General features: G+C 43.2%; 1 protein-coding gene across 2 annotated transcripts in view; it reads left to right on the top strand.

The window, feature by feature from the left end:
- Positions 1-1676: 1676 nt before the first annotated feature.
- Positions 1677-27034, top strand: part of kiaa2012 (KIAA2012 ortholog) — a 47542-nt gene continuing 22184 nt past the window's right edge. For both annotated transcript variants that reach the window (XM_033024446.1, XM_033024445.1), the window contains exons 1-14: positions 1677-2188; positions 3283-3546; positions 7550-7715; positions 9220-9417; positions 9599-9786; positions 11136-11301; positions 14321-14463; positions 16888-17071; positions 18416-18646; positions 19410-19583; positions 20466-20585; positions 22787-22855; positions 25180-25248; positions 25344-25432. In XM_033024446.1, coding sequence (XP_032880337.1) covers positions 2102-2188; positions 3283-3546; positions 7550-7715; positions 9220-9417; positions 9599-9786; positions 11136-11301; positions 14321-14463; positions 16888-17071; positions 18416-18646; positions 19410-19583; positions 20466-20585; positions 22787-22855; positions 25180-25248; positions 25344-25432 — 2148 coding nt within the window. In that variant the 5' untranslated portion in view covers positions 1677-2101. The remainder of the gene's footprint in view (positions 2189-3282; positions 3547-7549; positions 7716-9219; positions 9418-9598; positions 9787-11135; positions 11302-14320; positions 14464-16887; positions 17072-18415; positions 18647-19409; positions 19584-20465; positions 20586-22786; positions 22856-25179; positions 25249-25343; positions 25433-27034) is intronic.

Genomic DNA, 27034 nt, shown 5'->3' with positions numbered 1-27034 from the left:
AACGTTTATTCAGAGACATACCAAAGGCTGGAGAGGTGATGAACCTTGTTAGTGTGACACGAATGATACAAGGTAAAGAATGTAGTATGAAAGTGTGGCAGCTCATAAGACTATTTAAAAAACCCCAAAGAATGACAACAACAGTACTTAGGAAAGGAAATAAGATTTGCAAAAAAAACTGGCTGGGAATATAAACACATTTGTTGTGGATATTTTAAAAAGAGCTAACTGAGTGATCCTTGGTCCAATAGAAAATGAATCTGGGGAATTAAGAAGATAGCAGATAAATTAAATAGCTGTTTTGCATTGGTCTTCACAGTGGAAGTGCAACTTCTCAGAAATGTGTATAAATCAGGAATTGGAAGGAAAATTGCAAATACCAGGGATTTGGTACTGAACAAATGCAATTGTTCTGATATGGGCAGACAAGTTTCCAGATCCTGAAGGGGTTCTTCTGAGAGTCGTAAAATAATTGGCTAATGAGGCAGCAGATGCACTGCATTTAATTATCCCAAATTCCTAAGATGTGGACTAGTTCCATTCAATTGGGAAAATAGCAAATGTAACTCCTTTACTTAAGGGAGGGAAACATAAAGAGAGGAACTACAGGGATTTTTTATGATGGAAAATATACTGTACGATCCTTTTAGAAAGTGGTGATAAACTGTCAGCACAGTTCAAATCATTGTAATGTTTTGATATTAGTTTATTATTGTATGTGTATCGAGATACAGTGAGCAACTTTGTTTTGTCTAGGTAAATCAAACATGCACAAATACAATAAAGCCATACATGAATCCAACATGTTGTGCAAAAAGAGAAAAGAAACAGTGCAGAATTCAGTGTTACAGCTACAGAGAAGAAGTTTCAAGAGAGAGCTAGATAGGGCTTAAAAATAGTCAGGGGATATAGGGAGAAGGCAGAAACGGGGTACTGATTGGGGATGATCAGCCATTGAATGGCGGTGCTGGCTCGAAGGGTCAAATGGCCTACTCCTGCACCTATTGTCTATTGTCTATTGCAGATAAAAATATGCAAGAGCCGCAAAGAAGTAGATTGGAAGATTAGGAATACTTTGTTAGGTTGTGAGAAATCTGGTCAAGAGTCTGATAACAGTAGGGAATAAGCTGTTCTTGAAACTGGTGGTACTTGCTTTCAAGCCTTTGTATCTTCTGCCTGCTGAAAGAGGGGAGAAAGTGGAATGACCGGGTGATTGAGTGGTTCTTGATTATATTAGTTGATTTCCTGACGCAGCAGGAAGTACAGATGGAATCAATGGGGGTGGGGTGGGGGTGGGGGGGAAACTGGCTTGTGTGATGGACTGGGCTGCATCCACACCTCTCTCCAGTTACTTGCAGTTTTGCGCAGAGTGTTGCCCATTCTCAGTGATGTCACCAGCGAGCTGTTTGGGGGCGTTCGGGGGGGTGGGGGGGGTGGTCTGGTCCATGCCTCTACTTACAATGTTTACTGAAGTAAAAGTCAAAAGCCAAGCTCATGAGACAAATCATGATCCCGACTACAGGGACTCTTTCTTTGAAAGATTATAATAGAGGGCAGGGAGGATGTGAACAAATCCATTTGGAATCGGATTTAATTTTCTAAGGTTGGCATAGAAAAGAATGTGCGGCTGGCCTTGAACGCATCGGTGTGTTGTTTGTTCCCTGGCAGCTATGGCTTTCTGCTTCCAAGGCAACAGACTAACACAAAGAGAGAGAGAGAGAGAGAGAGTGAAAGACAGCAGGTTGTCAGTCGGGACAGCTACAGCAACCAGGCCCAGGTTCGGACCTGGTGCCGGGATTTGATGTGCTCTGGGAAGTCGGACCCCAGTTCCACCATTATTTAAGATTTTCTACGATTCAGAATTCAGGATCCTCTGGGGTTTGTTCCGCCTGGATTTAGAAAATGCCAGGGTTTGGAATCCCAGAGGATTCAGTTATACTGAAATTAAGAATCTGATGGCATTCCGTGCCACAAAATCTCAGGATCAACTGGGATTTTATTTCAGAAGGATTCCGACAATTCTGCTCTTTCTAAGGCAATTCGCAGAGTAAAAATCTTCCCATCTGGAGGGAAGTGAGGAAGGTCAGGCAGTGGGAACAGGATGTGGAATTTGTCCCTACTGAGCCGAGGCTATGGAGAACCTGTGAACAAGGACCACGAGCGTCTGGACGTTTATTTTGAAGCGCAGGTGAGGACAAATGAGTGGCTGTCATATTGGATAGGTATCTGTGGGCCACTTGCACACTTCTCCTATGAGGTCAGTGAGAATGGGCAGGAGACTGGATGCCAGCCAGAAAGTTAAAGCACACCTTCCCATAGCTCCTAGGGGCAGAGATGAGGAAGGGACAGATTTGCATTGTTGTATAACAGGGGTTGTATGAGGAACCCTAATAATGCGTCTGTGCCTCTCCCCTCAACCACTGACCTTGAAAGGTGTGGTCTGAGATGGGCCTCTGGTGAAACTATCATCCAATGGCCTCTCCTTAACCTAGGTACTTAATTAGGTCTTGATACTTGTGTCAAGGTGGCGATCCAGTTCATTATCTGGGATCCACTTGTTACTTTCCGATCAATCACATTTAATAACAAAAAAGAGCAAATCCTTTCTCAGGAATGATGACCCCTACCCAGGAATAGGAACAATGATAGAATTGTTAGCCCTCTAAGAATGGGACCAGACAGAGATGCGTAGGAGTGAGCTGGTAGAATTATGTCAGGAAGGAAGGGCCAGGCAGGATGAAGAGGAGTTGAGGGTCAGGCTGGCTCTCCAGAGATGACAACTAGGGTCTGATTCTGAGCCACATGGTATGTCAGGATCACATAAGCAAGCAAGGGATGTGTGATAGTGAGAGGAGTTTTACAGACTCGATGGAGAGAAAGTATTTCCACTTGCAGGTAAATACAGATTTAGGATGCACAAAAGAACCAGAGTGGGTGAAGAATATTTTTGAAAAGGCACGCTGTATGATCTGGAATGCAAGGCCTGAAGGAGCCCTGAAAGTAAACATTAATAATCTAACAAGTTACTGATTCACTGCTTGAAGAATAAAATATTCCCAGGTTGCAGGGAAAGTGCAAGGAAGAGCAAAGAGGCAGCACAGGGACGATAGGCTGCAAGGCTTCATTTGTGCCTAATCACATACTGATGGATTCTTGTATGAATTAATTGGTCAACAGCGTTTGAATACTTCCAATCTCTAATCAGTGTATCAGGCCCAGATGAACACTCTGTTGTCCTGAGATTGCATTCCATTATTTTAACTTGTTTACCTGCTGTTCTAGGATTATTTTAACTGGAGATCTTGGAGTAATACTGACAGTATCTCCCTCGAGCTGAATAATTCAAAATATTTCCAGCATGATTACAACTCAATAGTTTCCAAAACCTTCAGCACACGAAGAGGAGCCTTGGTCATCTACTCTGAGAATTTGGCCTTGCAAGCATGGCAGCGCCAGCATGGAGTGAAGTGGAGGCGAGCAACCAAGCTTCGACTCAGCACCCTGAGTGACCTGACCAGGGCTGTTCTTGCATATGGACAGCGAGAGGTGGGTGTGAAAGTATCAGTGGAAATGAGATCACCTTTATTCAGAGGGACAATTAACCGAATCGGCCTTCTCTACATAAATTAGGCACCGGTTCAGCCATTGCTTGAGAAACTAGACAATCATGCATTATACAGCAGATCGAACAATTACAGGCACCACAAATAGTGGCAGGTTCAGGGCATTTAGATGTGCTAGGCAGCCAACTGTCCATTGCTGAGCGTCAAGCAGCGGGACAGACAGGGTCCAGGCTGCTGGACAATGGATTGAACAGTGGTCAGACAGGTCAGCCAGAGGTACAGACAAACAATAGACAGGCTAGGAATCAGATCAATCAGATCTGGATATTAGGTAGTTGATCGGACAGATCTAGGTTAGGTGAGGGTACACAAAAATGCTGGAGAAACTCAGCGAGTGCAGCAGCATCTATGGAGCGAAGGAAATAGCCAATGTTTCGGGCCAAAACCCTTCTTCAGACCGAAACGTTGCCTATTTCCTTCGCTCCATAGATGCTGCTGCAGCCGCTGAGTTTTTCCAGCATTTTTGTGTACCTTCGATTTTCCAGCATCTGCAGTTCCTTCATAAACAATAGGTTAGGTGAGGCATCATCTATGACACTGGTACTAGGAAAGTGGGACAAAATAAAATAAATAAAACAGTAAACTGGTGATGCTATAAATCTGATATTAAAATATAAAATGATGGCGAAACATTGTCAATCTGAAATTTAATACCTGGTCCTATCAATAAAGTTGCGTTTAATGTTTCCTTTCTGGAGTCTCTTTGTAATTAAAACATTGGCTACTTGATTTGATTGTCATATTCATAAATGTTAATGTGCAAATTCATTTTTTTGAATGATTTGGCTATTCTTCTAACAGTCTGGAATCTATCTGAGATGGGGTATCGTCAAGCTTTCAGAAGAAGTGTAAGTAAGGAATCCAACTAGTTGAAAGACAAGTGCATTATAAGGTCATAAGTGAGAAGAGTAGAATTAGGACATTCGGCCCATCAAGTCTACCACCATTCAATCATGGCTGATCTATCTCTCCCTCCTAACCCCATTCTCCTCCCTTTTCCGCATAACCCCTGACACCTGTACTAATCAAGAATCTATCTCTGCCTTAAAAATATCCATTGAAATATTCTTAAAAATAACTGCCATATACCTGCAAAAGTGAGTCTTTGTCATAACAAGAATAAGATTGGATGAAAGGTTGAAGTGGTGTGTGTATAGGATAGAGTGAACTAAATTGAAAAAAACAGGGTTATAGATAAACTAAATATTGGGACGGTTCAGGTAAGAGGAAAATGTAGAAAGATTAAGAGAAAGGACAAACAAAAGTGCAGAGCAGCAAAATGGCTAATGACAATGACAGTCAGCCAGGAAGGGCCAGAACATACTAAAATAATGCACATCCACTATTAGACTCGTAGTAGGGAAAAATGGCTCTTCATTTGAATGCATGCACTATTGGTAACATCATGAAGGAATTTAAAGCACAATTAGAAATAAATAAGAATGATCCAATTCCCTTTGTGCATACAAGGTTGCAAAGTAACCAAGGTTGAGAATAATGTAGAAACAAGGAACTGCAGGTGCAGGTTTACGAAATAACATACAATTGCTGGAGTCATTCATTGGGTCATGCAGCGTGTCTTGAGACCGTGGACAGGTGATGATTCGGGTTGTGACTTTTGTGACTGTTCGAAGACAGACCGCAAGACAAAGCCTAGCAAGTGATAGGTGGATATAGGTGAAGGGGGAGGGGGGAGGGGGGGGGGGGGGGGGTGCATTGATAGACGGATGGTGTTGTTCTCCCAATTTGCGTGTGGCCTCACTCTGGCAATGGAGGAGGCCCAGGACAGAAAGGTTAGTGTCAGAATGGAAATGAGAATAATATATTCCAATGTTTAAGACGGAACTGAAGGAAAGGAGCAGGCTGGAAAATTGAAGGTACACAAAAATGCTGGAGAAACTCAGCGGGTGAGGCAGCATCTATGGAGGGAAGGAAATAGGCAACGTTTTGGGTCGAGACCCTTCTTCAGACGATAGTTCAGACAATCAGTTTGAAGAAAAGTCACAACCCGAATCAACACCTATCCACGATCTCAAGACACGCTGCATTACGTAATGAATGACTCCAGCAATTGTATGTTATTTCGTAAACCTGCACCTGCAGTTCCTTGTTTCTACATTATTCTCAACCTTGGTTACTTTGCAACCTTGTATGCACAAAGGGAATACATTCTTCAGAATATATTCCAGGATACCTTCAGAACACATAGGTGTTACCCTGATAATAAAGCCTAACATAAAAGAACTAGAGAAAAGATCTTATTTAAGTAAAATTAAATAAGCAGAAACAGTTTAAGTCAAAGTATGAATTAGTGAAATTAGTGACTGTCTGTAGGTCCATACTGAATACTGGTAAATAGCATGGTATAAATCGGATAATTAGATTCCTATGTAATACAGGTATTGCAGTAATCACGAGGGACCTTAATCTATGTAAAGACCACGCCAACCGAATGAGTGGGAAGTGTTGAGGACAAATTTGTGGAGTGTAAACAAGATGGTTTTCCAAATGATCATGTGAGGGACCAACTAAGAAATAGGGTATTTTAGATCTAATTGTGAATTGGAATCATTAATTATCTGGTGTTTAAGAAATGTTAAGGAAAGAATTATCATAATAGGATATAGTTTCATTTAAGATTGAAAAGCATTTAAATGTCAAACCATGATCCTATGTCTAAACAAAGCAAGCTACGAAGGTATGAAATGTGAGTTGATGACAGTGGATTCAGAAACAAAATGACATAACGGAATACCTTACTACCAATTGCTTCCCTCCCCAATCTTCCCCAATGATTGGTGGAAATTCCGTATTGGTGGATATGTGTCAGCCTCGATAACAATCAGCACGGGAGCACCTTAAGGCTGTGTGCTCAGCACCCTGCTGTACTCACTCTATACTCATGACTGCGTAGTCGGTCATAGTGCGAACTCCATCATCAAGTTCGCTGACGACACCATTGTTGTGGGACGTATCACTGATGGGGACGAGTCAGAGTCTAGAAGTGAGATCGACCATTTGACCAAATTGTGCCAGCACAATAACCTGGCTCTCAACACCAGCAAAACCAAGGAACTGATTGTGGACTTTGGAAGGGGTAGGATGGGGACCCACAGTCCCGTTTATATCAACTTGTCGATGGTGGAGAGGGCAAGAGCTTCAAATTTCTGGGCGTGCATATCTCTGAAGATCTCTCTTGGTCCGAGAACACTGATGCAATTATAAAGAAAGCACATCAGTGCCTCTACTTCCTGAGAAGATTACGGAGAGTTGGTATGTCAAGGGGGACTCTATCTAACTTCTACAGGTGCACATAGAAAGCAGGCTGACCAGTTGCATTGTGGCATGGTTCGGCAACTTAAGCGCACAGGAGCGGAAAAGACTGCAAAAAGTTGTAAACACTGCCCAGTTCATCATTGGCTCTGACCTCCCTACCATCGAGGGGATCTAGTGCAGTCGCTGCCTCAAAAAGGCTGGCAGTATCATCAAAGTCCCACACCATCCTGGCCACACACTCATCTCCCCGCTGCCTTCAGGTAGAAGGTACAGGAGCCTGAAATCTGCAACATCCAGGTTCAGGAATAGCTACTTCCCCACAGCCATCAGGCTATTAAACTCAACTCAAACAAAACTCTGAACATTAATAGCCCATTGCACTTTATCTGCTTATTTATGTGTGTATATATATATTCAATGGTATATGGTCACACTGATCTGTTCTGTATTTATTTATGCCTACTATATTCTGTTGTGCTGAAGCAATAGAAAGAATTTCATTGTCTGGGACACATGACAATAAATTCTCTTGAATCTTGATTCTTGATTGAACACACAGTGATCACTGTCAACAAAACCTCAACTGTAATCTCTGTGAATGGTTTGTCTACAGGAATTAATGTTGACTTGTTTTATTTCCCCCCGCCCAGGATGGTTCAAGTCCAAACCATGCCGAACCGTATCTACACTTTCTTGTTGGGCACAAGAATCACCCAGGGAACCGTAAGATCCATCCTGGTTACTCAGCGAAGAGGTACCTCACCTGCCTGACGGAGTCCTGTGACCCTAGCCTCCTGCACCGGCTGCAAGGCTCAGGTGAGTCTGATTCACTCTGTGCAGGTGGAATCAGAGCACCAGCAAAGGAGATCAACCATTCCATGTAATGGACCAAAGACTCGGCAGTAAACCCCAAGAGAAGGTTTCTAATCCATTCCACAGTTGGGTAAATCTCCTCCTTATGAGAATTTCCTTCCTTTCAATTCAGTTCAGATTTTAGATGTTGCTGAGAGCATGTTTCGTGACCTGTAGGTTGGGCATTTTGTTGGTGTGTAACCTAACAATATAGAGTGCAAAACCTGATCCATCTGATGAACCATTGTTGTTTCTGCTGCGGAAGAATGCTAACAGTCCCTTTATCCTTATTGCCAACTTCCACTGCAGGGGCAAAAATGTATGAATATTGCGTTCCAGTTAAAGTTCATGGGGGCCAGTTACACTTGTCTACCATTCAATGCAGCAATAAATAGAGAGTGCAATTCTCCATTGGCACGAGAAGCTGATAAAACAGATAACAACTGGATAACAATAGAAGAATAACAGATGTGTGAGGTTGAGTTAAGGATGAGATACAGTGCCTCTGTGTGAAATGATGGATGAGACACAATGCCTGTGTTGATAATAGTGGAAATTTGGTCGAGGTCCATTGTCACTGCTTAAGGATTGAGAAATGGTTGGAACACAGTGTCTATATAATTGTGGAAGATATTTGGGGATTCTTGATTTTTCTATGTAATGCTGGGGAGTGTGATGGGATATTGTGTCTCTGTATTTTCAGCTGCAGAATTGATTGGAATACAGTGTCTGTATATATGTCTAGTGGAAGAGATTTGGATGGGGTACAGTGTCTCTGTGCGAGATGATTGGGAATTCGACTAAATACTTTTCCTCTGTGCACAATGGTGTTACTTTGGGTTAAATGAGTACTTTTGCTCCCTGGGTGACAAATGCCTGACTTACGGACGTCCCATACATATGAACAAGCATTTGGGAGACTGGTGGGATGGATGGAGAAGGATCTGCTCAGTGCAGCAGGACTGCAGCATCTTCAACCTGGTGGGAACGGGACATTTCCATGTGCCTCCTCTCCCCAGCACATCCTCAGCCCTTTGAGCTGCAACAAACAGCAGCTGGGGGGAGCTGAACAGAGCTGGAAGCACAATGTATCTTTCAGTGTGGGAATTGGATGTGTTACAGTGTCCCTGTGCATATAATGGTGGGGAATTTGGAGGGGTAGAGTGACTAAAGGTGAGCGTTTGGATGGGATATCATGTCCCATGTTACAGTGTTAACTTGGTGTGTCTGTCTAAGGCTGTGTCTTGAATGGGATATGTTGTGTAAAGGGGAGTTGGATTGAGTACAGTGGACCTTTGTTTAAGTGTGGAGAATTGGATGGGTTGCAGTTCCCTGTGTGACATGGTGTGGAGCTGGGTGAGGTATGTGTAATGAAGTGACACCTCACTGAATCATATGGACTGAACGTGACTTGCTATTTTCTGATTTACAATTCTAACTAAAATAGACATTTATTTTATCCCCACAGGTTGTATCCGTGACCTGAGTTTACTCAGAGGAATTTCCTTCAACCCATTTCTTTTCCACCAGACAAAATGTGACCTTTCTGAGGTGCCCAGACCATATCTGGTCCTTCCCTGCCTTCCATTTTCTCTCCGCTACCAGAACTGGTCAGGTTTGGATGAGGAGGAGAACGAGAATGGGGAAGAGGGTGGTCTTGATGCAGGTAATGAAACCCCCTCTTCCAACAAGAGCTAGTCTGTACCTTGAATCACAATGCCCAAAATTCAACTGTACATGTGATATATCATTCCAGCGAATGTCTTGCACTACTTTTGGAATCTGCTGGAAATTAAGAAAGAACGCCAACTTTTAAATAAAACAAAGTGCTTTTTCTCCTCATGAAGGTGAATCTTGTCCAATCTCCCATGTTGAGGGAGCATTGCAGCCTGATAGCAGCAGGTCAGAAAAAATTGAGAGGCGTTTAAAGAGGGAGAATGAAGCAGAGGGTGTAGCACTTCATCATTCTGATGTTTATCTTCTGATCGCTTTGCCACCCAGTGGCGAGGAATTGGATAAAGAAGAAACTGAACAGGTATAAAGATATCTGATATCTGATAAAATATATTTTCCAGACATTTCCTCTGTTGAACTTTACAACCATTTTGCACCACTTTATTGTCCCTCATACCTCGCTGCTTCCACATTTATACACCTGATATCTTTTGCTATTTTTGGCAGCCTTTTGTACGCATCTGATGATCATGCATGAAATTCTTGTTTCCTCTCTACTCTCTCCATTCAATACTCTGTCCCTTCATGTTTTCACCCCAGCTGTGTTCCTTGAACACTGTCCACGGGATATTTTTAATCCTAGTGACAGATTATTACCTAACAGCAGAGTTGGGTTGCACGGTGGCACAGCTAGTTCAGCTGCTATCTCACCTCTCCAGTAAGCCTGTGATAAGTATAGACTTTACACATTCTCCCAGTAACATAGAAACATAGAAAATAGGTGCAGGAGTAGGCCATTCAGCCCTTCGAGCCTGCACCGCCATTCAATATGATCATGGCTGAACATCCAACTCAGTATCCTGTACCTGCCTTCTCTCCATACCCCCTGATCCCTTTTGCCACATGGGCCACATCTAACTCCCTCTTAAATATAGCCAATGAACTGGCCTCAACTACCTTCTGTGGCAGATAATTCCAAAGATTCACCACTCTGTGTGAAAAATGTTTTTCTCATCTTGCTCCTAAAAGATTTCCCCCTTATCCTTAAACTGTGACCCCTTGTTCTGGACTTCCCCAACATCGGGAACAATCTTCCTGCATCTAGCCTGTCCAACCCCTTAAGAATGTTGTAAGTTTCAATAAGATCCCCCCTCAATCTTCTAAATTCTAGCGAGTACAAGCCGAGTCTATCCAGTCTTTCTTCATATGAAAGTCCTGACATCCCAGGAATCAGTCTGGTGTACTGTGAGGGCTTCCATTGTGTGTGTCTGTGTGGGCTTCCCTGAGGTGCTCCAGTTTCCTCACTTCTCTCTGTACAGGTTGGTAGATCAATTGGCTGCTGTAAATTGCCCCTGCACCCAGGTGAATGGTAGACTTTGTAGGGAATTAATGGGAATGTGTTGAAAGTAAAATAGGAATGGTGTACATGGGTGCTTGATGATTGCCGTAAACTCGATGGGCTGAAGTGCCAGTTTCCATGCTGTATGACTCTATAGCTCTTAAAGGAGAAATAGGAAGTCAAAACCAGGCAAAGAATATGAGAAATATGATTCTTTCCAATTGTGGTCTGCTTTGTATTCCCTTCCTACTAGATCCTAATCATTCCCCATTATCCTGACAATCCAGTACGTTCCCTTTGTCTGCTCCCATTGCAGTTTAGTATTTTTCCATGAATACCATTGATCCTCACACTGATTTCTTCTCCCATAGCCACAGAATAGTTATCTGATTAAACGTCTGGATGCTGAAGGGAAGGATCATGGAAGGTGCAGCATGCTGGGTCAGCCAGTCATTGATTCCTCACAACTCTTCAGTCAGAAATCCAACGTGACTTATTATGGGGGATCAATGACTGGGTTGAGAAGAGGCTTGTGTGGTAAGTGTCATTAAAAAGGTTTTGTGTCCTGGAAATTGTTACAGCCCTGGGGATCTATTCATTGAAGGGGACAGGGCCGAGAAGCTAAGAATACTTAGGGTGGGAGCCACTGAACTACATGGAGGAGAGTGTGACTGTGGCACCCTTCCACTCTACCCCCTCCCTCTCTACCCCCTCCCTCTCTACCCACCTCCCTCTCTACCCTCCTCTCTCTCTAACCCTCCTCCCTCTTTACCACCCCTCCCTCTCTAGGGAGTGGTGAGTATTAGGACCTCAAGTCAAGTCAAGTGAGTTTATTGTCATGTGTCACTGATAGGACAATGAAATTCTTGCTTTGCTTCAGCACACATAACATAGTAGGCATTTACTACAAAACAGATCAGTGTGTCCATATACCGTAATATAAATATATACACACATGAATAAATAAACTGATAAAGTGCAAATAACAGATATTTGATTATTAATAATCAGAGTTTTGTCCGAGCCATGTTTAATAGCCTGATGGCTGTGGGGAAGTAGCTATTCCTGAACCTGGTTGTTGCAGTCTTCAGGTAGCAGGGAGATGAGTGTGTGGCCAGGATGGTGTGGGTCTTTGATGATATTGCCAGCCTTTTTTGGGCAGCGACTGCGATAAATCCCCTCGATGGAAGGAAGGTCAGAGCCAATGATGGACTGGGCAGTGCTTACTACTTTTTGTAGTCTTTTCCTCTCCAGGGCGCTCAGGTTGCCGAACCATGCCACGATGCAACCGGTCAGCATGCTCTCTACTGTGCACCTGTAGAAGTTAGAGAGAGCCCTCCTTGACAAACCGACTCTCTGTAATCTTCTCAGGAAGTAGAGGTGCTGATGAGCTTTCTTGATAATTGCATTAGTGTTCTACCCCCACTCCCTCTCTGCCTCCATCCCTCTCTACCCTCTCCCTCCCTACCCTATCGGTGAGTGGTGCAATTTTGCATTTGGGGACCAGCCCTCCCCTGTGACGCCACGCGTCACCACCCACCCCGCACCCCCCACCCCCCGCGTTGGGGGATGGGACCCAACGGGTCCCACTTGGTCTAGTAATTAACAAAAGTCTTACCACTCTGTATATTAAGTTCCAAACAGATCATACATATCTGATGTTCCGTCCTGAACTCTAACTGTTACCTTAAAAATAATTGTCTTGATAACCATGTGTAAAATATGTTGTATTACACTTTAACCTAAATACCAAATATTAAAGTTAAACTTATCACCTGTTAAAAAGGTTTGTCAACTTCTATAGTATCTAAGTAATGCCTTGTATTTGGGTCCACTTTTTAAAATATGCCCATGATCACTCATGGAAGTTCCTGGCATCTTAACTGTGAAAGATAGTTGGACCCAGTGGCAATCGAACAGTTCATCGCTCCACACAGCTTGACGAGTCCTCCTGCATTGGTACACCACACCTATTTTGCTTTGCTTCAAAGCCAAGTGGTTTAGGTATTTTTAATACAAGTTCGGCAGACTGAAGATGCATGCACGTATCAATTTACTTATCATTGCTTCTCAATCAATACAATTGTCTTAAATGTACTCGCTGTATCATCTTGTTCAATTGATGGCATACAATATCCTTGTCCCCATTTCCCTGGTGTCCGATTTCCTGTGATGGAGACAGAGAGATCAATAAAGTGTCAGAGATAGTTCAAGTGAATTGAGGGCAGAATGAGTCAGTGGTAAAGTTAATGAATTTATGGAGTTCTGCACGGTTGCAGGAGGCAGCCCCGATGTAATCCTCGCTGTAAAACGGAGAAAGAGTTGAGAATGGTGCCAGTGAATGTTTAGAACAAGGACTTTGATACAACCATCAAAAAGGCAGACATAGCTGGGACACATGCGAGTGCCCATTTCTACACATTTAATGTGAAGATAGTGATAGGAGTCAAAAGAGAAGTTGTTGAGTGTGAGGACAAATTGTGCCAGGCAGAGGAGAATGTTAGAAGAAAGTAACTGATTGGGGGTACACAAAGTGCTGCAGTAACTCAGCAGGTCAGGCAGCACATTTGGAGAACTTGGATAGATAATGTTTCATAGAAACATAGAAACATAGAAAATAGGTGCAGGAGTAGGCCATTTGGCCCTTCGAGCCTGCATCGCCATTCAATATGATCATGGCTGATCATCCAACTCAGTATCCTGTACCTGCCTTCTCTCCATACCCCCCTGATCCCTTTAGCCACAAGGGCCACATCTAACTCCCTCTTAAATATAGGTCAGGTCAGGTCAGGACTCTTCTTCAGACTTATTGTGGTGGGGTGGGATGACTCTATGAGAAGACCTTACACTATACTGAATTGCAACCTTCCCTTCTTTTGCATTCACAAAACCCGTTGTAGTGTCATTCTCACTGCTCAACCCACGAAACACTCTTCTCAGCTAACTTAATGCTTGTTGGCTTTCTTGCTATTCCAAGCAGCAACAGTAACTGTGGGCTCTTTAGTCCTATGTAATTTGTCAAACGATAGGAGCAGAACTCTAACAAGACATCCTCATTGAAGCCAGTCGTAGCAGTAATGGCTGGTATGACAGTGATTTCAAAGTCACACCACAAGGTACGCTCAAGTCATAAAGACACTGTGCATCATATATACTGCAAGGGGGAACATATAGAGGAGCAGACAGGAAAGAGGCGCACAGTGTGGAATGGGTGAATGTTGTCCAGAGTACTCCGCTCTCCTGGATTTGTTCACCATTATCTTGTTTTGGCATTACATCCCATCATTTAAATGACAGTAATTCTGAAGTTACTAGATAGAAAGCAGTGTGCAGGTTAGACCAGCTTCAAGTTGATCCTGGATCCCTGTGGGTTTTGTGTGGGTTTTACTGTTCATTGCTGACCTGTCACATCTGCAAAGACCTGTCCTTTCATAATTGCAATAAACTGTCCTTTTCAATCATTTCTCCTCTCACATCTGTAATATTCTGTGCTCCCGCATCTATGGAGAGCTGATATCTCCTCTCCCATTTGCAATAATCTCCCCTCTTGCCGCAGGGAAAAGCAGACCCAGCAATCAGTGTGGCTCAAGACAACCATTGGAACCTGTTGACTCTAAGATTGGGCGGTTGCAGCTTCCACCCATCTCATCAGAGACTGAGGCAGAAGTATGGCCCATTGAGGAAGATAAGGATGGAGAGGTAGGATGTCCTACAGATCAACTATGAATCTCTTCTTGTAATACCTCCACAATGTTCCAGGTCTTTACTATTTCTGGATTGATTGAAGAAACACTACATACATTTATTGTATCCTTGTCGCAAAACAGCTAGTCCATGCAGGGGTATATGCCTGGGTCAATTATTTTATTTTTTTGATATCTTTTATTTCGAACGATTAAAAAAAAAAAAAAAAGAAGAAAAAGAAAAGATGAAAATGAATAAATAAAAGGAAAATTATATATATACATATATATATACATAAATACATACACACATACATACATATACATGTACATATATACATACATATACATGTACATATATACATACATACATATACACATATACACACATACACATATACATAACATATATGTATATATATAAATTAAAAAATCAAAAGCCAATTTCAACATAATACACATTAGACTCGTTCGAAAAGGGATAGGAAGAAGCCTATGCTTGTCAAGCCCTACCCCCATTCTTCACCATTAACAAATGCAAAATTCAATAAAATAAACTAAACAGACAATTCAAATAAAACTACTCCAATCAAGCTATTAAGAAAAAAAGAACAAAAAAAGAAAAGAACAAAAAGAACAACCACCATTAACATCTGTGAGATTTACATTCTCCTTCCTCATTACTGTACTTTTCAAAGATTATGACTGGGTTTGCTCAGGGATTAATATAACCCCTGATTCTTAATTGTAGCCTTGTTGCACAGCTCATAGATAGTGAAATACTGAGATACCAGGATGTCGAACACCAGACTGGGAGTGAATGCTTCCCTTTAATCCTGAGGTGCACATAAGGCAGACATTACCAGATAGAAGCTAATGGTTCCTTTTGACCACTTTACTATAACTATGTGCAGTAATTGATGTTTAGATACACGTACACCTTAGAAAACCAAGCAAAAATAAGTGCTTACATTTAAATCTCTATTTACTGAACATATAAAGGCCATGATACTGAGACACATTATTATGGATAGGAGCAAATCCTGCAGTTATGCTCACAGTAACTTGTGTAAAAATTCTCTTGCTATGTACTTCACAGTTGGTGCCCTCATTGTGTATGGTCACTATGCAAGTCTGGGTAAAGACAGGTACAGACACTAAAGTTTGCAAGGCTCATCTGTATTCATTTCATTTGTCGATGGAGAATGAGTGTAGGCCAGTTAATAGAATGGATGTGTCAACTTGTTGAAGGACTACATGTGTTGTTCAGTTATTGAAGTGTGTGTGTTGAAGATGAGCATTGGCAGAGTGAAGGTGTAGGCATGTGGATGGAGCATGTATTGGAGTAAGTAATATGGAGTGTAAGTATTGGCCTGCGAATGAGGGTGGGAGTTGTGTTGGTGCTCTATCAGTAAACTCTGTCAACAGACCCACACTCACAGTCCTTCTACAGGCCAATACTTTCATTGCGTCCACAGAGATGATGCCAGGCCAACTCATGGATTCCTTCATTAAACAAGCTCCAGCTGTCCATTAACTGGGCAAAAAACACTCTCCAACGACAAGCCACGTATGTTTCACAGTCTATCAAAACTATAAACAGGCCGGTTAAAGGAGTGCATGTGTGGCTTTTCAAGCAAATGTGTATATTTGCCTGTCAAAAATACATGCAGTAGGCTATTGAATGAGTGCATGCACTGACCAGTTTGGAGATACAGCGTAGAAATATGCCCTTCGACACACCAGGTCTGCGCCGACCAGCAATCCCTGCACATTAACACTCTCCTACACCCACTAGGGACAATTTTTACATTTACCAAGCCAATTAACCTACAAACCTGTACGTCTTTGGAGTGTGGGAGAAAACCGACGATCTCAGAGAAAACCCAGGCAGGTCACGGGGAGAACATACAAACTCCATACAGACAGCACCCATAGTCAGGATCGAACCCGGGTCTCCAGCGTTGCATTCTCTGTAAGGCAGCAGCTCTACCGCTGCGCCACTGTGACCATTGACAGTTGATTGAATGTATACATTATCTAGTAGATTGAATGCAAATGTTGACCTGTGTGTTGGAGGGATATATCAGCCTGTTGAAGCAGTATGTTCCTTTGCATGTTGATAGAGTGCATAGAAGGAGTATATTTGTTAGCCTGTTGTAAAGTGTGCTGATTGAATGTGGGCTGGTGAGTTCAATTACATGCATTAGTCTATTGTCCGTGCATGTTGTCTTATTGGGATATGTGTGTATTCCGATTGTATTGTATGTGTTAGCATGTTGAATGGTCTTGGACTTGACTATCTGTGAAGTCCTGTTGAGGTGCATGTGTTCATCTATTAAGCAGCATATATTAGTCCATTGACAGATTATGTGTGTGGGTTTGTTTCCCTTCCTGAGCCTGGTACTTTGACTAAAAAGTGTGTTCTGATGTTTTCCAGCCAGAATTGCTGAAACTGCCAGTGGTAAGGAGACGGCCTTTAGCAGCAGCTCGATGGGCTGGACGGGAAGGGGGAAGAGTAAAACCAGAAGAAGTTCAAATTGGGCAGAAATTGGTTCTGCCCCCATTGACAGATGGTGAACAACAAAATCAGAATGCAGAAAATGTCTACGATGAAGTGACAGGTAGAGGAACACCTGACGTAAACATGCTGAGTAATAGATCAGAATGTGGGAGACAGCAACTATTGTACACTCTGGAGTTTAGAAGGATGAGAGGGGATCTTATTGAAACATATAAGATTGTTAAGGGTTTGGACACACTAGAGGCAGGAAACATGTTCCCAATGTTGGGGGAGTCCAGAACCAGGGGCCACAGTTTAAGAATAAGGGGTAAGCCATTTAGAACAGAGACGAGGAAACACTTTTTCTCACAGAGAGTTGTGAGTCTGTGGAATTCTCTGCCTCAGAGGTGGAGGCCGGTTATCTGGATACTTTCAAGAGAGAGCTAGACGGGGCTCTTAAAGATAGCGGAGTCAGGGGATATGGGGAGAAGGCAGGAACGGGGTACTGATTGGGGATGATCAGCCATGATCACATTGAATGGCGCTGCTGGCTCGAAGGGCCGAATGGCCTACTCCTGCACCTATTGTCTATTGTCTATTGTCTATTACCTCCTACTCCAAATCTCAACCCCAGCCCATATAGAACTCCAGCCCATTTCCAATGAATCTAAAATCCTTCAGGTCATGCCTTCCAGCACACTACCATGTGCAATGAGTATTTCTGCCTCTAGCACCCTTTCAGAGAGTACGTTTTAAATCTCTACCATTTTCTCAATGAAAAATTCCCCTTTCTCAACCCCACCCAACCTCACCTGGCCCATAACCTTCCTATTTCAACCAAATGCCTAACCCCATTTCAATGCACTTCCTATCCCAAACCCCATCATCATCTCTCCATCGAAGCCTCCACTCCAACCTCCTCCAAAGAAGCCATTGTCCCGTTCCAAAACCAATCCACATCCCAATTACTGCCATCAAAACCGTCCACGCTACAAAAATCTTTGCCTCATCTCAACAACCCTTTCAGCTGCCATCCATCCCATCCTCCAGTCCATCGATAGTCCAGTCCTCCCGATCCATCAATCAAATCTCTTGTCCCAAACCATGTTCCCACTCCTGATTCCAATTTCCTGCCGCTCCTCAACTCCCAGCTCCATCACTCCCCTGCTATATTTCATCTTTAAGCACCAGCTCAACTCTCAATTCACCATCACTTGCACTCCTGAGCTCTCTGCCCACTCATCACCACAGCATCAACCCAAGCACCTTGGCAACCATCGTTTCATCATCAGCTCACCCTGTCTTCCCCTGTCCCAGTAGAACACAAATGGATATAAAGAAAGAACAGGTAGAAAGGATCTGAATAAAAATCTCCGGGTAGTACTGACAGAAGTGGGACAAGTCGAATGGTTTCCTTTGCCCTCTAGTTTCAGTATGTTTCTCTTTATGCCACATTGCCTTTAAGAGCATGAAGGAAAACTGGAGTATCCTATTAGCATAGAACCTTCCAAAATGGAAGGAATGGATGATATGGATCAGCTCAGTGTGAAGTATCCCATCAGCACAGAGAGGAGGTCTGGCCCGAATGGGGAAGAGACTGGATTTTTACCACAGATATCCATTCAGAGTGAGACAGAGGAAAGGACAGATGGATTTGTGGAGAAAAGATTGGAAGAAGATGCCATTCTATTGGAAGGTGAGAGATCAATTGTATTACAAGTGTTTGTTTTATCTGTCTGCCCCAGCGCAGAGCCAAGCCTCCTCCTGCCCCAGCGCAGAGCCGAGCCTCCCCCTGCCCCAGCGCGGAGCCGAGCCTCCCCCTGCCCCAGCGCGGAGCCGAGCCTCCCCCTGCCCCAGCGCGGAGCCGAGCCTCCCCCTGCCCCAGCGCGGAGCCGAGCCTCCCCCTGCCCCAGCGCGGAGCCGAGCCTCCCCCTGCGGAGCCGAGCCTCCCCCTGCCCCAGCGCGGAGCCGAGCCTCCCCCTGCCCTAGCGCGGTGCAGAGCCTCCCCTAGCCCCAGCGTGGAGCAGAGCCTCCCCTAGCCCCAGCGTGGAGCCGAGCCTCCCCATGCCCCAGCGTGGAGCTCTGTGAAGATACTCAGTCTGTTCCACTGTGAAGCTTCTCCTTGCCTCGGTGAGGATCTCAGTAAAAAACTTACATAAGTCACTTTGGGGTACATTGGCCTCTGAATTTTGTGGCCTACCCTGGTTCAGTCCCATAATTACCAACCTCCAAATAAGCTCTGAACTAATCTTCCTACTTAGAGGGTGCCACGGGTGACTGCTGTCTTCAGTAAGCTCAGAAGATTAGGTTAAAATTGCAGCGTTTGGTAAATGAGCAAAATGGACAAGGTTCAGACTTATCATTAATGTTTTAAGGTCGCTTAAGTTAATAATTTATCAACTGATATTTTGTTGTACCATAAAGACTAATTTTCAGAGTTTCTCTCTTCTCCCATTCAGAGGGTGTTATTCAGAACGAGAAAGGAAGACCAGTCCTCCAGTTGCTGCCTCCAATTCAAGGCATAAAGGGACCCGGAAAGCAGAGAAGCATGGCGTGCATTAAACGCAAAGCCCGTAAAACTAAGACTTCAGCTCCAGGAATTGTTCGAGGCACTGTGCCAGAGAAACTGAGGGGTAAGACTGGATGCCAGTACACGAAGGAATGTAGTACTCAAAGAAAAGAGTGAAAATATAATTCAAATCATTTATCTATACCTCTGGGTCCCTTGGATTCACAGTTCAATGCCCCTGGCCAACAAAACTTTATCCATATTTCTGGCATTTTCTCGTGACTTGCAGCTTCAGTGGTAATTTTGACACTGCCACAGAACTCCCCTGCCCCTTGCATGTATGAATGCTTCCTGGAACTTGCCCTGAATGCACTATTAGTACTTTCAGCGCTGTGTTCACTTGTTCTGAACCCCAGTCTTTCAATTCCAATAATCATCTTCAATATCTGCAAAAGATCACCATTTAATCTTCTCTACTTCAGGGAATGCAAATTCACTGCTACTTCTCCCTCTTTGTATTTCAACTGTAAAAGGCCAAAAATCCATCAGCATTTTTGATTTTTGGAACTGGTAGGTGGTTTCTATAATTGTAAGTCGCTCTACCCATACTTGGTTCATTGCCTCTGTAAATGCCAACAGCAACTGTAAATATCACCAGTGCCATGTCCTGGACCACCATATTGAAGCAATGGCTAATGGACTTAGAAGACTTAAGAAGGTCGTAATGGTCCCCTACAATTCTCATCAATTTCTACAGATGCACTGTAAAAAGCATTAACCTATTAATGCCACTTAGCAGCTTCTAATAAAGTCCCTCTTATCACTGTGTAATAATAAGATAGTTCCAATCATTTGGAATCGTTCTGATATTAAGGATGACCAGTATGTGGGATGCCAAAGTCATTTTGGTCTTGATCCCAGATGTGATACTGCCCTTTTTCTTTGGTTCATTAAAGATGTCAAAGTGTGTTGATAATGATCAGTCTGTTCCTTTTTCTTTCTCAAGTCCACAAAGATATTTCGGGCAGCCTTATCATGGCTCCTGATGGTGAGATTGTGCGACTCTCCATGTTGGACTACATTCAAGCTCCCAGTGGCAGCTTCCCAGGCTGCTCCTCCCATCCAGGTTAGTCACTGTCGTGCAGCATAGCTTTGGAAATGTTGGGTCGTCTCAGTGCTTTTTGCACATGCCCCTCCCTGCCTTGTGGAAAAAAGATCTGAAAGGATTTATTTGCCCCTATTTAATGTTGCCCAGCTGCAGCTTGAATTACATGAACGTAGATGATGCTGCTCACTTATTCTCACCAAGGATGTGGAGAGTGGCCACACATGCATTGTACTCTTGGGGTACCATCTTTTTGTTATGATCTTAAGACAAGGCTCTTCCTGGTTTCCTCAGAAGATATAAGATATCTAGTTTAAGCTCTTTCCACATAGATGTTGCTGGTTATTTCAGTTTAATTCTCTTTCTTCTCTCTTTTATCTCTAGCAGCTAGTGTTTAAAGTAGTTGTTGCCTTGACAACTGTGCCCTGCAAATTATCACAGACACCATCCCTTCTCCCATTTCCGCAGCTTTGAACGTAATTCCCCAGTTCTGGTGAAAGATCCCTGACCTGGAATTTTGGTATTTCCCACTCAACAGATGTTAGCTGACCTACTGAGTGCTTCCAACATTTTCTGTGTGTTTCACATATACCAACCAGGTTTTGCTCCAAACTCCAATAGAAGAGCTTACTAACTCTTAAGCAATAGAAGAGCTTACTAACTCTTAAGCAACTTAAGTTATTATGAATTGAAAAACATATGGTAATATATAACACCAATATAAAATCAAGCATCAAACATGAGATGGTACAGAACTTTAAGCTGTTGCTTAAAGTAAATCAGCAGAAAGAGGTTGCCATGAGCATGAACAGATTTAATGTGGAGCCCAGCCAGTTGTAACAGTAGACCACAGTGATGGCAGCTGTGCTCCCTCAACCCATCCCTCAACCAACTCTATCTGCCAAACATCTATCTCTCTCTCTGTCACTCTCTCTATTCATCATTCCCAATCACTGACCACTCCGTTCCTCTAGCCCCTTCTACCCCTTTCTCTGAGCCACTTCCCATGCCTCTTTTCCCACCATTTCTCTCCATCGCTGCCACCTCCACCATTCCCACCACTCCCACCCCTTACTCTTCTCACCCACTCTCCCAACATTCCTGTGCTTATCCTCTCTATCATGCAAGCTAAATGTTGTTGACATGATGTTGACAGCTTGGCCTTCACTCCTGAAGTTCCAGATGGTGGTGGCCCGACAAACTAACGATCATGTTGGTATTTGGGTTCCATGCATTCTCGCTCCTAATTCCTTCTTTCTAGATTCCTTTCATCTTCTTGCCAGTTATTCTCCTGCACTTTTTGATTTCATTATTTCTAATATTTATTCCTGATTCTAAACCTGGAATCCCACGAGCGAGTAGCCAATTATCACATAATGATTGGAGAGGGGCTCTGGATCTGGATTGCTGTAGAAGCAGGGTTTCCCTGTTCCCTGTGGCCGATTAGGAAAAGGGGAGATGCCACGAGACCTGGGTGTCATGGTACACCAGTCATTGAAAGTAGGCATGCAGGTGCAGCAGGCAGTGAAGAAAGCGAATGGTATGTTAGCATTCATAGCAAAAGGATTTGAGTATAAGAGCAGGGAGGTTCTACTGTAGTTGTACAGGGTCTTGGTGAGACCACACCTGGAGTATTGCGTACAGTTTTGGTCTCCTATTCTGAGGAAAGACAATCTTGCCACAGAGGGAATGCAGAGAAGGTTCACTAGACTGATTCCTGGGATGGCAGGACTTTCATATGAAGAAAGACTGGATAGACTCGGCTTGTACTCGCTAGAATTTAGAAGATTGAGGGGGGATCTTATAGAAACTTACAAAATTCTTAAGGAGATGGACAGGCTAGATGCAGGAAGATTATTCCCGATGTTGGGGAAGTCCAGAACAAGGGGTCATAGTTTAAGGATAAGGGGGAAGTCTTTTAGGACCGAGATGAGAAAATCATTTTTTATACAGAGAGTGGTGAATCTGTGGAATTCTCTGCCACAGAAGGTAGTTGAGGCCAGTTCATCGGCTATATTTAAGAGGGAGTTAGATGTGGCCCTTGTGGCTAAAGGGATCAGGGGTATGGAGAGATGGCAGGTACAGGATACTGAGTTGGATGATCAGCCATGATCATATTGAATGGCGGTGCAGGCTCGAAGGGCCGAATGGCCTACTCCTGCACCTATTTTCTATGTTTCTATGTACATCTATCTTAATTGTCAGTGGCTTTAATTTTACAGGAAGCAAGTCCCTTCATTATGCTTTTGGTGGTAAGAAGGATAAATCGATTACGACCCGGCGGCGAAAAGGTGAGTTGGTGAACAAGAACAAACAAAGATGTCCATCACCTTTGGCAAAAAGTTAGATCAGGGTCCAGTGACAGAACTGAATATCTACAGTGCTCATAGAAAAAGTGCCCAATAATATGTCCGACAAAATGCCAAGTATTATGCCAATCAGTACTTGAGTGCCTTGTATGGATCATCCAATGGCAAAAGATGTTTCTGAATTTCTCATTTTAATTTATGCTCACCTGAATTATTTCAAATGTATCCTCTTTCAGTGTAGATGGATCCAGCTCATTTAACCTTTCTTCATTTGCAAAGTTGCTGATACCTGAGATTCTCTTTGTTGACCACTTGAGGACAGATTGAGGACCACTTCCTACAGATGATAGACACAAAATGCTGAAGTAAATCAGCGGGTCAGGCAGCATCTCTGGAGAAAATGAATAGGTGACATTTCGGGTTGAGACCCTTCTTCGGCCTACAATTGGGTACCCAAAATGCTCCCATGGACCAACTATGCTAGTCAACCCATGAAGCCCATTCCCACTCATCCTAGCTCGAGTCCCAGCTTCACCTTTGCTCTGAAGTAATGTTCCAGTATCTGAAGGATTGATTTGGATACAGCAAATGTCTGAATCTGTCCCATTCAGCCTGATATGGTTACATATTTAACAATGAACTTACTTTTGCATTACATCATTCACATTATCAGAATGTTTCAAAGCAGTTCAGAGCAAAACTATTATTTTGATGTGTTATCACTGAGGAGACATGGCAGATAAATAGCACAAAGCAAGATCCCACAAAAAGACGTACAGGTTTGTAGGTTAATTGCTTTGGTAAATGTAAAAATAGTCCCTAGTGGGTGTAGGTTTGTGTTAATGTGCGGAGATCGCTGGTCGGCCCAGACCCGGTGGGCCGAAGGGCCTGTTTCCGCGCTGTATCTCTAAACTAAACTAAATTAAATCAGTGACGACCCATTTCCAGTGACGTCAATTGAGGGGTAAATATTTGCCTGGACCCATATTTTTTAAATAATGCCGTGGAATCTTTAATTTAAATTAAAGAGGGCACTTGGGATCATGATGTAATGCTAATTCTGAAGATTTCTGAAACTGTGGCACTAGAGAGTTAACCTAGATCAGATGTTCAGATTTCTAAACTGAGCTTTAAACTTCTAATCTTCTCATTCTCATCCCTGTCTAGTAATCTTTAGATTAGAGAAGAAGGATCAGCCAGGGCTCCTGCCTCCGGTCACTGCCCAATGACCCCTGAGCTAGGGTGATGGGAATGAGCAAGGGTCACTGCTCCTGGTCATTGTCTAAGGCAACATTGTATCATCCTATGCTTTGATGCCCTTTTCCTTAACTCCTGAAATTTCACAATTTGGAAAGCTGTTTACTCTATTATCCATCTCTGCTATAAATGATCATATAAAAAACTTTAAGTGATTTGAAGAAATGCCAAATGCACCAACGTCACCAGGTTAGTTATCACAACCTGTTCTGTGTTCCATATAAGTCAGACGCTCACTCATGCGGGGCCACATTTAACTAATATTTCCCAACTAACTGCCTAACCCTAACAGGGGAAAATGTAACCCTGTCTAGGTGTCTACTTAGCATAGGACGCTGAAACTAAAGTGACAAAGAAACAAAAACCCAAACTTTTTAACAAAGTAAAAGCAGTACACCCCAGGGTGTGTGCATGGAAATTCATTTATACAGAATGTTATAACGATTTGTAATGCATTGTCTGAAAGGATTGTTAAAACGGATTCACCAACAGCCAAATGAGAATTCATTCATTCATCATCGTTGAAAACATTAGCGACGCAGTGGTGCTGGTTTCCAACGGGAACAGTGACGGACGCACCACACGTCTCTGTCCTCCAGTTCCTACGGACATCCGCCGCTGGAAGTATAGGATTTTGGTGTATGCCTTATCATCATTCCTTACAATGCTATGTACGATAAGTGAAGTGTGGATGGCCGTTGGCTCGCAAGAAGCTCATCCGCCCTTTGACAGGTCTTGTTTTTGGTCCACAGCCCCCTCCTCACCTGGCAAACCAGGTGGGGGAGACGGTTTAGTCGCCGACTATCCGACCATGGAGCAGGTAGCACGGGATTACATGGTACCCGTGGCGGGGGGGATCTCCCCCCGACCTGGTGAGAATTGGTCTAGGGGAAAGAGATGGAGAATGGAAGTAATTGAAAACTCTTTTAAAGAGATGACATAGATGATGCCTGATCCGCTGAGTATTTCCAATATCTTCAATAGTCTTTCAGCTGAATGTTCTGTGGAATGGCATGTGCCTTTCTCTATGATTCTCTTTGTTCCTTTAGGAGGATTTCAACCCGATTCTTCAACAATAAGTTCCTTTCAAGAAGAGGACATCTATTCTACCTCAGATGGTTTGTGATTTTATCTGTCTATAGCTTCTTGATCGTATTGGGAATTCTGGCTGAGACAACCAGAAAGATGATTACACTTCCAATGACTATTACAGATGATGACCTTATTTGTGAGATTGATGGTGACTCCAGTCGATCCCAAACCCCAACACAACTCTCCATGGAACAAAGACGAGCACGGAAGGTCAGAGACGAATTTATTATTCCAGAGTCAGGGTTGAATTCCACTTTACTGAATCTACCGGTATTGTTGTTGGTTTTTTCTTGTCACATGTTCCAAGATACAGTAGAAAAACTGGGGTGGAAGATTGCAACCTTCACGTGGTCCGCCCTGTTTCGACTAATGCAATCAACCCAGCATGCACAATCAAATAAGTAGGTAAAGACCAAAGAAGGTAGTTGAGGCCAGTTCATTGGCTATATTTAAGAGGGAGTTAGATGTGGTCCTTGTGGCTAAAGGGATCAGGAGGTATGGAGAGAAGGCAGGTACAGGATACTGAGTTGGATGATCAGCCATGATCATATTGAATGGCGGTGCAGGCTCGAAGGGCCGAATGGCCTACTCCTGCACCTATTTTCTATGTGTCTATGTTTCTAAGATCAAATAGAACAAGTTGTCCTACAACTTTAGGCTGTGCACAACATACGCGAGAAGAGGTGAAAAACTTTGTTTGCGTGCTATCCAATCAAATGATAGCATTTGTACAATAAAGTCATAGACAAGTACAACAGGTAGCATAAAATGCAAAATAACCAGAGTGTAGAGTACCGTGTTATAGTATTACAATCTTGCAGCTGCAGAGAAAGACCAGATCAAAAGATGCTAGGGCCACAATGTGGTAGGATTGGGAGATTTGGATTATATTCTTAGATCATGAGGTCCATTCAGTAGTCTGATAGCAGCAGGGAAGAAACCAAATTTAGGAAGAAACTGCATTCTTCGCAGAGCGGGCACACCCCATCAGTGAAGGTGCGGAGCCTTATGGGTGGAGTCCTCTCCCAAAAGGTCCTGACTCCCAAACAGGTTAAAATTACTGATGTTGGTGTATGAAAAATTAAATGTCATCTTAACATAGCACAGGCTCATTCTAGAAGAGGCGTAATTTTAAAGATGGAATTTTACTCTCTAACTTGTACTGTACCTGCTTGGTGGAACAATATAAACACTCTACCTAACCCATTGTGCATCTGCTCTGGCAGTGTTTGGGAGAGTGTGAAGGAGTTTTAGCCAATATTTATTCTATGCTGCAACTGCTCTAACAGTGTCTGATGGGACAGTGAGGCAAAGATTAAAAATGCTAACAGGCGGTGGTGAAGAAGGTGTATGGTATGCTCAATGGCTGAGGCATTGGTCAAAGGAGTTGGGACATCATGTTACAGTTAAACAAATCGTTGATTAAGCCGTAGTTGGAGTATGGTGGATAGTTCTGGCAAAGGAAGTGATTGAACTAGAGATGGTTCAGAAAATGATTCACAAGAACGTTAACTGGACTGGAGGCTTGAGTTATTGTGGGAAACTATAGTTTGGAACTGTTTTCCCTGGAGCGAAGGAGACTGAAGGTATAGTTGAGGTTTATAACAATTATGAAATGCATAGACAGGATAGGAAGTCCAGCCCTTTCCCCAGAGTATGGGACCCTAAAACTAGAGGCCACAGGTTTAAAGTGAGAGTGGAAAGATTAAAAAGGAATGTGTGGCAGATTTTCCCACAGAGTGTTGTGGGTATGTAGAACAGGCTTAGAAACATAGAAACATAGAAAGTAGGTGCGAGAGTAGACCACCAGGT

This window comes from Amblyraja radiata, chromosome 7 (genome assembly GCF_010909765.2).
Source record: "Amblyraja radiata isolate CabotCenter1 chromosome 7, sAmbRad1.1.pri, whole genome shotgun sequence".
In the NCBI taxonomy this organism is placed as follows: Eukaryota; Metazoa; Chordata; class Chondrichthyes; order Rajiformes; family Rajidae; genus Amblyraja; species Amblyraja radiata.
This window is presented reverse-complemented; position numbering and strand designations above follow the sequence as displayed.